Consider the following 13,113-nt stretch of genomic DNA (forward strand, 5'->3'; position numbering starts at 1 on the left):
AGTGCAGATGTCCTATTGTATGCGGTGTGTACATATAGATCTCCCATTGTGTTCTGTACATCAGTGTAGATGTCCTATGGTATGCTGTGTGTACATACAGATGTCCTATGGTATGCTGTGTGTACATATAGATCTCCCATTGTGTTCTGTACATCAGTGTAGATGTCCTATGGTATGCTGTGTGTACATACAGATGTCCTATGGTATGCTGTGTGTACATATAGATCTCCCATTGTGTTCTGTACATCAGTGTAGATGTCCTATGGTATGCTGTGTGTACATATAGATCTCCCATTGTGTTCTGTACATCAGTGTAGATGTCCTATTGTATGCAGTGTGTACATATAGATCTCCCATTGTGTTCTGTACATCAGTGTAGATGTCCTATGGTATGCTGTGTGTACATACAGATGTCCTATGGTATGCTGTGTGTACATATAGATCTCCCATTGTGTTCTGTACATCAGTGTAGATGTCCTATGGTATGCTGTGTGTACATACAGATCTCCCATTGTGTTCTGTACATCAGTGTAGATGTCCTATGGTATGCTGTGTGTACATATAGATCTCCCATTGTGTTCTGTACATCAGTGTAGATGTCCTATTGTATGCTGTGTGTACATACAGATGTCCTATGGTATGCTGTGTGTACATATATCTGGCCCATTGTATGCTGTGTGTACATATAGATCTCCTATTGTGTTCTGTACATCAGTGTAGATGTCCTATGGTATGCTGTGTGTACATATAGATCTCCCATTGTGTTCTGTACATCAGTGTTGATGTCCTATGGTATGCTGTGTGTACATACAGATGTCCTATGGTATGCTGTGTGTACATACAGATGTCCTATGGTATGCTGTGTGTACATATAGATCTCCCATTGTGTTCTGTACATCAGTGTAGATGTCCTATGGTATGCTGTGTGTACATACAGATCTCCTATTGTGTTCTGTACATCAGTGTAGATGTCCTATGGTATGCTGTGTGTACATATAGATCTCCCATTGTGTTCTGTACATCAGTGTAGATGTCCTATGGTATGCTGTGTGTACATATAGATCTCCCATTGTGTTCTGTACATCAGTGTAGATGTCCTATTGTATGCTGTGTGTACATATAGATCTCCCATTGTGTTCTGTACATCAGTGCAGATGTCCTATTGTATGCTGTGTGTACATATAGATCTCCCATTGTGTTCTGTACATCAGTGTAGATGTCCTATGGTATGCTGTGTGTACATACAGATCTCCTATTGTGTTCTGTACATCAGTGCTGATGTCCTACTGTATGCGGTGTGTACATATAGATCTCCCATTGTGTTCTGTACATCAGTGTAGATGTCCTACTGTATGCCGTGTGTACATATAGATATTATATTGTGTTCTGTATATCAGTGAATATGTCCTATGGTATGCTGTGTGTACATATAGATCTCCCATTGTGTTCTGTACATCAGTGTAGATGTCCTATTGTATGCTGTGTGTACATACAGATGTCCTATGGTATGCTGTGTGTACATACAGATGTCCTATTGTGTTCTGTACATCAGTGTAGATGTCCTACTGTATGCGGTGTGTACATATAGATCTCCCATTGTGTTCTGTACATCAGTGTAGATGTCCTATTGTATGCTGTGTGTACATACAGATGTCCTATGGTATGCTGTGTGTACATACAGATCTCCTATTGTGTTCTGTACATCAGTGTAGATGTCCTACTGTATGCGGTGTGTACATATAGATCTCCCATTGTGTTCTGTACATCAGTGTAGATGTCCTATGGTATGCTGTGTGTACATACAGATGTCCTATGGTATGCTGTGTGTACATATAGATCTCCCATTGTGTTCTGTACATCAGTGTAGATGTCCTATGGTATGCTGTGTGTACATACAGATGTCCTATGGTATGCTGTGTGTACATATAGATCTCCCATTGTGTTCTGTACATCAGTGTAGATGTCCTATGGTATGCTGTGTGTACATATAGATCTCCCATTGTGTTCTGTACATCAGTGTAGATGTCCTATTGTATGCAGTGTGTACATATAGATCTCCCATTGTGTTCTGTACATCAGTGTAGATGTCCTATGGTATGCTGTGTGTACATACAGATGTCCTATGGTATGCTGTGTGTACATATAGATCTCCCATTGTGTTCTGTACATCAGTGTAGATGTCCTATGGTATGCTGTGTGTACATACAGATCTCCCATTGTGTTCTGTACATCAGTGTAGATGTCCTATGGTATGCTGTGTGTACATATAGATCTCCCATTGTGTTCTGTACATCAGTGTAGATGTCCTATTGTATGCTGTGTGTACATACAGATGTCCTATGGTATGCTGTGTGTACATATATCTGGCCCATTGTATGCTGTGTGTACATATAGATCTCCTATTGTGTTCTGTACATCAGTGTAGATGTCCTATGGTATGCTGTGTGTACATATAGATCTCCCATTGTGTTCTGTACATCAGTGTTGATGTCCTATGGTATGCTGTGTGTACATACAGATGTCCTATGGTATGCTGTGTGTACATACAGATGTCCTATGGTATGCTGTGTGTACATATAGATCTCCCATTGTGTTCTGTACATCAGTGTAGATGTCCTATGGTATGCTGTGTGTACATACAGATCTCCTATTGTGTTCTGTACATCAGTGTAGATGTCCTATGGTATGCTGTGTGTACATATAGATCTCCCATTGTGTTCTGTACATCAGTGTAGATGTCCTATGGTATGCTGTGTGTACATATAGATCTCCCATTGTGTTCTGTACATCAGTGTAGATGTCCTATTGTATGCTGTGTGTACATATAGATCTCCCATTGTGTTCTGTACATCAGTGCAGATGTCCTATTGTATGCTGTGTGTACATATAGATCTCCCATTGTGTTCTGTACATCAGTGTAGATGTCCTATGGTATGCTGTGTGTACATACAGATCTCCTATTGTGTTCTGTACATCAGTGCTGATGTCCTACTGTATGCGGTGTGTACATATAGATCTCCCATTGTGTTCTGTACATCAGTGTAGATGTCCTACTGTATGCCGTGTGTACATATAGATATTATATTGTGTTCTGTATATCAGTGAATATGTCCTATGGTATGCTGTGTGTACATATAGATCTCCCATTGTGTTCTGTACATCAGTGTAGATGTCCTATTGTATGCTGTGTGTACATACAGATGTCCTATGGTATGCTGTGTGTACATACAGATGTCCTATTGTGTTCTGTACATCAGTGTAGATGTCCTACTGTATGCGGTGTGTACATATAGATCTCCCATTGTGTTCTGTACATCAGTGTAGATGTCCTATTGTATGCTGTGTGTACATACAGATGTCCTATGGTATGCTGTGTGTACATACAGATCTCCTATTGTGTTCTGTACATCAGTGTAGATGTCCTACTGTATGCGGTGTGTACATATAGATCTCCCATTGTGTTCTGTACATCAGTGTAGATGTCCTATGGTATGCTGTGTGTACATACAGATGTCCTATGGTATGCTGTGTGTACATATAGATCTCCCATTGTGTTCTGTACATCAGTGCTGATGTCCTACTTTGTGCGGTGTGTCCAGCCTGCATTGTGGTGTGCACACAGCACAGAACACATGGCGGTGCAGCGCTCCCGTGCGTCTGGCTCGCCGCCGCCTCCTCATGAGGGATTCCCTGGCTGTAGCTTGGAGCGGGGCCACTCAGAACTTGTAGTCCTGCAGCCACGTGAGGTGGCCCCCAGTGTTTCCCTCCCCAGCAGCGCCGCTCTGCTTGTGTTATATCTGGCCGGCCTCCAGCCTCCGCTCGCTGCCTCCTTCTCCTCTTTGCCTCCTCCTATTTTTTCCACCCACGGGTAAAGGTGTTTTTTTTTTACCCATCCCACTATAATCCGTGGGCCGGCCTTATATCACATGCCCTACTCACACAAACACAAGCCCTCCCTTACCCCCCAAATCACACACACGTGTGGCCATAGAGCAATACTTATATGTGCCCAGACCCACGCAGCAGCCGTGTGTCACCGCTCACCAGTCGTTACCTCCGCTGCCCTGTGACCTGCATTGTCCCCGTCCCATCACAGTGCATACCTCCCAGTCACCCCCTTGTCTACAGCAGTGTGTACAGGGGAAGCCCCTGTGGTCAGGACATTACAGGAGACACATCGCTGCGCTCTCTCTCCTCTCACTCTGGTGGCAGCAGCAGCAGCAGGACGTCCGGTGCAGCGGCGGCTCCTCGCGTGGATCCCTTGAGGTGCAGCAGACCATCGTTGGGGCACAGCAGATACCATGAGTTCAAAAGAGAGTGCCCGCCAGTCCACTTCTGCCGAGCATCCTGCATCCCCCTCATCAGAATCACCGAAGAGGGCACGGGGGAGACCTCGGAAACCGCAAAAAGTCAGTACCGCATCCTTACCTCACCCTGCACCTCACAGGGAGCACACTTTACCTCACAAGGCGCACACTTTACCTCACACAAAGCCTGGTGCACCGCGGGTGCTGAGCGCTGGGCACCCGGCACAGTGTGCACTCTCATTCATACAGGGGGTCTCCTTGTGCAGGGCAACCTGCTCCGTATCCCCTCCAGCACTCGTCTCACTCCATTCTCCGCTCACTGGTATGGAGTTCATAGAAAGCCTGCACAATGCAATAAAGCGTGACTATGCGCCGCACACAGTAGTCTGGTGACTGGTGAGGGCAGCTCCTAGGTGTACGTAGCATGGCTTGTGGATACACTGAGGGCTTTCATTCAAGGGGCTTTTCGCACAGAGGACTGCATGTTTCACTGGTGGTGCTATGTGGTTTTTACTAGCATGGTGCTGCCCTGCACACAGCCTTTCTTGGCATTGCTGGGTCTTTATGTACAAATGCAATGAAAAAGCAGAGGGTTCACCTCTAGAAAAGGTCATGGAGTCCCAAGAAGGAAGAGGAAAATAGCATTGTGTTCATCTGGATGGCCATATTGTGCTGTAGTCAGGTCACATGGTGCTTTGTATACAAACCAAATAGGCTGATCTGACTGTATGTACTATCTATCTCATATCTACCTACCTCATATCTGTCTATCTCATATCTACCTACCTCTATCTACCTACCTACCTCATATCTATCTACCTCATATCTATCATCTATCTACCTACCTCATATCTATCATCTATCTATCTACCTACCTTATATCTATCTATCTATCTATGTATCTATCTCATATCTATCTATCCATCTTTCTCATATCTATCTACCTACTTACCTCATATCTATCTCATCTAACTACCTACCTCATATCTATCTATCTATCTATCTATCTATCTATCTATCTATCTATCTATCTATCTATCATCAGTACCAGTACTTTGTCAGTGTACTTTATGTTACACCATTGGTGTACTCACTAAATACAAATCTGCCTTGGTTCCCCTTAGTCCATAGTTTAGCCTCTATACTGTAATGAACTGTCTCTATGTCGGTTAGGAAACATTACAGCCCTTAAGTGCCCAACTTACACTTTTATTACCCATCTCAGTGTGTAAATGTTTTCTTTTCCTGCAAATCATTGGATTTGTACATTAGTTACATATGTTTTCCCTGTAAGGGTTTAACAGTCCAGTATATCATGGCAGAAAAAAAGGTTTAGTTGCCTTTGGAGACTGTGCCATAATTTCCCATTTTAAATTCCTTCCAACTATATCAAGTTTATTTCTGTATTTAGGAGCCAGCAGCTGGAGAACCCTCTCCTAAAAGACCCAGAGGAAGACCTAAGGGGAGCAAAAACAAAGGTCCTTCAAAATCCGCACAAAAGGTGAGCTTAGCAGCACATGGCTGGCCAGAAGTCACTGTGAACATGTGCTTATAGTGTAGGATTTCTGTGAAGCTGGCCGGGATGGACACAGCACACCGAGGGTAGGAAATCCTAAACAAGCCTTTAATAGAATGTAGATTTATCAGTCTAATGACCCCATAACCGCCTCGTTGTGCACAGTGGGGTGATTGTCTTGCTCATATTCAGTAACATGCGGTAAATATGTGATTTCCATTAGCTGGTCATTGGCATCACTGTTCCTAAAGTCTGAAAAAACTAAGCCATTCTGATGACCACAGGCTTGTCCTGGTAGAAGTCAGAGCTGTGTGCTTTCTCATTTATTTAACTACATAATTGGTCCATTGGCAAATATTGTTTAAACTTTTCTATATTCTTGTACTTCCTAAATAATAAAGATTCACCCCTTTAAATCTGTGTGATGTTTAGACTCTCTGTTATGGCCAATGGTCACCCATTACTGTGAGACTTCTGTCAATCTTACCCTTTATCCTTAAAGTTACCCTGGCTTGTAAATAACATGTGTTTTTTTTTTTTACATTGGAGGTGTAGATTTAGTCCTGCGCAGTTCCTAAGGGTCACCATGTAGTGTTCACTGGCTGGATAATATACCTTTCAGTTGTGTTCAAGAAAACACGTCAGGACGGTCTTTAAGCGTTTTCCTAATGCATAGACAGTGATCCTTTAGGCACCCATGCTACATGCTTTTTCGGTTTCTTAATTTGGAAAGGGCACCTAAGGTCCTTCACACACTTGAATAGAATTAATGCCATGCAGGATCTCTAACAGGGTTTAGATGATTATTGCAGCTCATGGTGTTAAATACGTATTTTACACCTGCTTTTAAATGCCTTTAAACCTGTGTATATACAGTTCTGTGCTTTAATATGGCCGCTTTTTGTGTTTCCACTGTTTGGCTGCAGTCAATGACTATTACACCAGTGGCATAACACTGCTAGATTGGTGTGCCGCCTGTGCAGTCTCCTTGTAGTTACTATTGTATACACAAGATGGAGTCTAAGAATGCCCATTCAAGGAATGACCCCCTCCCAAGTGAAGATAGTTTAGCAGCACTCCCAGTTGCCCACCTGTTTGCTATGTTTTTTTTTTTGCTCTATGTCCTTCACTTTCACAACTTCTGTTTGATTTTTAATATTATTTTTTTTGCAAACTGTCCTTGGGCTGTTTCACAACAATTTATTGTGTGAAAAAGACTTGTGTTCTCTTAAGGGTACATTCACACGACCGTGTGTAATCCTTTCCGTTTTGCAGTCCGCAAATAATGGAACCGTGTTTGCGCATTTTGCAGACAAATGACTTACGTTTGTGTTCCGTATGTCTTCCGTTTTTTTACCGTCCGCAAAAAATGGAAGGAAAAAAAAGATGGAGAGAAATTTTTCAAAAATACGGAAAAGGATCCGCAAAAAATTGATGACATACGGTAACCATTTCGTATGGCATCCGCAATTTGCGGATCCATTGACTTGAATGGGGCTGCGGACCGATCTGTGCGGACAATAGTAGGACAAGCTTCATATTTTTGCAGACTAGAAATGCGGAAACACGGATGCAGACAACATACTGAGCGTTGTCTGCACATTTTATTCACCCATAGAAATGAATGGATCCACATCTATTCAGCAAATTGCGGAACGGATGCGGGTAAAATTATATGGTTGTGTGAATGTACCCTAACTGCTATAAGAAGTCATTACAGTCCTTTCAAATCACTGGAACGTATCAACCTTTTACCTTCTTGTTTGTTATCATGATAGTTACTTCCTTTATGTTACCCAAACCAACTAGCCCTATGTCCATTATCTGACAAGGATAGAAAAGGTCTTTAGAAATCTCAATCACACATGTCTAAAAAGGGTTCTGACAGCTTGGTGCTGCAGCAGTCTAGCAAATGAAGGTGTCCCATACTTGGAGAGATGGCAGTATATGCAAGGTCACTCTCTATAAGTGGGATTTAAAGAGAACCCGTTGCCAAGAAAAATAGTGCAGACAGCATGTTATAGAGCAGAATATCGTTTTTTTCAGTACATTTGTAACTTATACTTTTAAATCTGAGTTCAGTTGTTCAGAGGGGCATCATCTTCTCAATGATTGATAGCATTCTCTGTGTACATTGGTATATGTAGGTTCTGGTCAGTCACTGATAAGTTGGTTCCCATGTACAACTGAACTCAGAAAGAGCAGAAACTTAAATTACGGTGGAGAGTTATCAGCAACCAATCAGATTCTAGCTTTCATTTTACAATGGAGCTCCAAAAAATGAAAGGTGGAAGCTGATTGGCTGCTATGGGTAACTAAGCCAGTTTTCCTTTACACCACTTTTGTGGGGCAGCACGGTTGCTCAGTGGTTAGCACTGGGGTCCTGGGTCCGAATCTGACCAAATATAACATATGCATGGAGTTTGTATATGCTCCCCGTGTTTGTGTGGGTTTCCTCCAGGCACCCTGATTTCCTCCCACACTCCAAAGACCTACTGATAGGGACCTTACATTGTGAGCCCCATTGGGGACAGTGTGATGTTAATGTCTGTAAAGCGCTGCGGAATATGTCAGCGCTATTTAAGTGCATAAAATAAATCAGTTTTGCAGATTTTTTTCCTACAAAACTAGCTATTAATCTACTCAGCTTCTCCTGCTCCATAACATCCTGCCTGCAGATTGCATTGCATTTGTAATTACAGGTCCTCTTTAAAGGGTTTCTGTCACCTGACAATTGGGTATTAAGCTGGCTGATGTACTAATGTCAGCTGAACATAACTATAATAGAGCCATCTCACTGCCTGAAGCCTTTATTGAGAAAAACATACTTTTATAATATGCTAATTAGCCTCTAGGAGCAGGGGAAGGCGTTGCACCTGCTCCTAGATGCTCCGTTTGCCCACCTCTTTTCACGCCTTTCTTCTCTTGATTGACAGGACCAGGGCAGCGCTGCTCTCCTCCCACCGTCCGTGTCTACTGTTTAGTATTAGGCGCAGGCACAGTGAGGGAAGGACATTCTCTGGCTTCCTCACTGTGACTTATTCAGCGCTGGCGCATTGAGGAAGCCAGCTGCTGCTGAGCGTCCTTCCCTTACTGTGCCTGCGCTGAATACTGAACGGGATAGCGCAGGCGTGAGATTTCCGCAGTAGACACGGCCGGCAGGAAGAGAGCAGCGCTGCCTGGCTCTTTCAATCAAGAGAAGAAAGGCCTGAAAAGAGGTGGGAGAACGGAGCCTCTAGGAGCAGGTGCAACGCCCCCCCCCCCCCCGCTCCTAGAGGCGAATTAGCATATTATACAAGTTTGTTTTTCTCAATAACGGCGCCAGGCAGTGAGATGGCACTAATATAGTTATGTTCAGGTGACATGAGCACATCGCTAATGTCAGCCAGCTTAATGCCTATTTTTCAGGTGACAGAAACCCTTTAAGGAAACCTTCTAGTGCCTTCCACTTAAAGGTTACCCCTTGATTCATATTAATTGTAGTAGAGAGTGACTGTTAATGACTAAATGTCAACCAAGAATAGGAAGCAGGGCTATCGTTCTCAGGATCAGTAGTGGCAGGTTAGTTCAAATGTATCTGGTTTAAATGCACTTTGCAAAGCACGTGTTAATGGTTTCCATGTTGAAGGTCCAATTGATGTGTACAAAAGAATGGTCTATTATCAAACTGAAGGCTATATATATGGGTAACAATTTTGATATGAAAGTGAATAATAGTATATTTAATATGTAGGTCTTCTTCATTTTGACCTGTTGATTCTTTAGGAAGGGTGGTTTGGCTTCAAGGAAAAAAACATTTCTGATATTCCTGCAAGCTTTGCTCTTTGCCACTCTTAACATCTGGTTGTGTTCTCTTGAAATAGTTGTGGAGGCTACTTAGTGTAACATCTGTGCCAGCCCATGTTACCACTGAGCTGCCACATGCATACTCCTCGTTTTTATGAAATGTGGAGGTATCACAAATAAAAGGATCCATGCGTATATTTCATTGCCTGTCATGGTGCTGAAACTGCTTTGAAAGTTAAAGCAAGATTAACTGGAATAGAATAGGTGGTAAAAAGGTTTATACAAAATAAATAATCCTGGGGAAAATCTAGACCTCCCAAACAACAGTAAACCTGGCGGTAAACTATTTTTGATATTGGAAAACTAGTGTTAATTATGATCACTCAGATGGCTGAAGGCAGAATTTTGTACGCTGAAAATATGACCCAGCTTTTGTGAACCAAAACTGCAAGTCTATGACTTGATTGGCCAAATTCGGCCAAATCCTGGTCCGACAGTTTCAACTAGCCTAGTTTAGACTTGACAGCTGTGTATGGCTAGCTAAAGCATTGCATAGTGTAATGATAGACGATTCTTATTATATAATTTGTATATTACTACTCACCACATTACCTCTCCCATAAACCTGCAGTAAAATACGTTAAAAGGACCCTTACTGGAGTCTTCTCCATTAAGAGTTTGTGCTCAGCAGGCTTCTCAATGTATTTTACTGCTGGTTTGTAGGAACACATCGGGGTTACCGGGGTGAGTATTAATATACAAATTGCATAATCAGAAAATGATTATTACACTGCTTACAAAAATGTGTTTTGAAAAGTGGCCATATAAAGTATGTTTGTAATTTTTTTTTTTTAGGAAGGTGTGGAAAATGCTGCCAAGTAAGAATGCTATTAAAATAGAAGTGTTAATAGTTTGTTTTTATCAGTTACCAATATGCAAAGTGAATAAACTTAAGAAAAATCTAAATCAAATCAATATTTGGTGTGACCACCCTTTGCCTTTAACTAGGGCTGCAGTAAACGATTATTTTAGAAATCGAGTATTCTATCGATTATTTTTTATGATTAATCGAGTAATCTAATAAGAAAAAATGAATTAATAGACTGTTTTCCTTCATAAAAACTCATCAGACCCCCTGCCATCAGTCCCCAACACCCTTTGTTCCCCCTGTGCGATCAGCCCAAGTGCATCAGCTCCACTATCCCCCAGTGCCATCAGCTCCACTATCCCCCCAGTGCCATCAGCTTGCCCAAATATGAACTGCAGACACCGAATTCCACCTGTTATTAGACAATTCCTTCCAGAAAACCAATGTGGACATGAACTGAATGGTTTCCCTACTTTATGGTGCAGTAAAATCAGAGCTTTACTACAGGTAATAATAATAGATATAACAGCAGGGCTGTATATTCCTTTTCTAGTAGCCTCACTGTATCAGACGATCTACATTGCCGGGCCACCCACACCTGCACAGGGTGCAACCCCAGCTACACCTTGGTATGAATATACATATGGGGAAATCAGTACAGTACCTGCTGCACCGATCTCCAAATGATCACTATGAAACTCAGTTAAACTGAAATACACAAAAGTGATCTCCAGAGCCACACTCCCGTCCCCATAGCAACCATAAGCCATTGCTGCCGCTAGAGGGTGAGCGGCATACCACGTGCCTGCATACAAAGTAGACAGCGGCCATTTTCTTGAAGAACAGACAGAAGCACACAGACTGGTTCAAGCAGCGGGAGAGATGAGAGGCCGCAGCTGTGCCTGGCAGAGGTAGCAATGCAGTAAGGGCCGGCGGGTGACCACGGAGCAGTGAGTAATAGCGAGCGCTTCACTCCCGCTCCATGGTCACATGACACAAACGAATCCTCGATGCAAAAAATTTGCATCGAGGATTTTTTTGTGTCGAATCACTCGATTCAATCGAGTAATCGTTACAGCCCTACCTTCAACACAGTATCCGTTCTTCTTTTAGGTACACTTGCATTCAGTTTTTGAAGGATCTCAGCGGGGAGGTTATACCAGATATCATGGAGAACTAACCACAGATGTTCTGTGGATGTAGGCTTGCTCAAATCCTTCTGTCTCTTCATGTAATCCAGACAGACTCAATGATGAGATCAGGGCTCCATGTCAGCCATATCATTACTTCCAGGGCTACTTGTTCTTCTTTACAATTACGATAGTTGTTAACCCCTTAAGGACCCATGACATACATGTACATAATTTCTTTCCAGGACATAAAGACCCATGATGTACATGTACTTCATGGGGATCGGGCGGGTGCAGGAGCTGCACCCGTCTGATCCGCAGCAGGGGTCTGGCAGTCACTGATGGCCAGACCCTTGCTGCATGCACCGGCATCGGTGAAATCACTGATGCCGGCGCATTAAGCCTTCATGTTCCGCAGTCAGCGCTAACTGTGGCACGTGCGATATCGGGCGGGGATTGGAGCTGTCATCAGGTCCCCGTGCTGCTGTGGCGGGGACCCGATGGCATGGAAGGCAGCGCAATGCCTTCCTTAGGTATCAGGGCTGCCTTCCGGATGAGAGCCTGTGAGAGCCAGCCCCCTGAATCTCACAGGCAGGAAGCTGTATGAGTAATACACACTGTATTACACATACAGCCAATGCATTCCAATACAGAAGTATTGGAATGCATTGTAAAGGGAATCAGATCCCCAAAAGTTGAAGTCCCAAAGTGGGACATTTTCCCCAAATAAAAAAAAAAAAAAAAGGGTCAAAAATAAGGCAAAAAAGAAAAGTAGACATATTAGGTATCGCCTTATCCGTATCGACCGGCTCTATAAATATGTCCCATGACCTAATTCCTCAGATGAACACCGTGAAAAAAAGAAACTGCTAAATAAAATAAAAAATGTGTCACCTTACATCACTAAAAGTACAACACCAAGCGATCAAAAATTGTACCAATCTAACCGTCACCTCATCCCGCAAAAAAATAGGCACCTACCTAAGACAATCGCATAAAAAATAAAAAAAAACTATGGCTCAGAATATGGAGACACTAAAACATTGTTTTTTATTTTTTAAATGCTGTTTAAGTAAATAATAAAAAGTATACATATTGGGTATCACAGTGTCCGTAAGAACCTTCTCTATAATATCACATGATCTAACCTCTCAGGTGAACACCGTAAAAAATAAAAACTGTGTAAAAAAACTAATTTTTTTATCACCTTACATCACAAAAAGTGTAATAGCAAGCGATCAAAAAGTCATATGCACCCCAAAATAGTGCCAATCAAGCCGTCATCTCATCCCGCAAAAATGGTACCCTACCTAAGGGAGGAGACACTAAAACATGATTTTTTTTTGTTTCAAAAATTAAATCATTGTGTAAAACTTACCCAATATGTCACCTTTTTTCTATTTATGTAAGTTTTACACAATGATTTAATTTCTGAAACAAAAAAAAATCATGTTTTAGTGTCTCCATATTCTGAGAGCCATAGTTTTTTCAGTTTTTAGGCGACTG

General features: G+C 42.4%; 1 protein-coding gene across 1 annotated transcript in view; it reads left to right on the forward strand.

The window, feature by feature from the left end:
• Positions 1-4,045: 4,045 nt before the first annotated feature.
• Positions 4,046-13,113, forward strand: part of HMGA2 (high mobility group AT-hook 2) — a 65,985-nt gene continuing 56,917 nt past the window's right edge. The window contains exons 1-2 of the mRNA XM_044277211.1: positions 4,046-4,409; positions 5,719-5,808. Of these exons, the coding sequence (XP_044133146.1) occupies positions 4,302-4,409; positions 5,719-5,808 (198 nt within the window). The 5' untranslated portion in view covers positions 4,046-4,301. The remainder of the gene's footprint in view (positions 4,410-5,718; positions 5,809-13,113) is intronic.

Source organism: Bufo gargarizans, chromosome 2, assembly GCF_014858855.1.
Source record: "Bufo gargarizans isolate SCDJY-AF-19 chromosome 2, ASM1485885v1, whole genome shotgun sequence".
In the NCBI taxonomy this organism is placed as follows: Eukaryota; Metazoa; Chordata; class Amphibia; order Anura; family Bufonidae; genus Bufo; species Bufo gargarizans.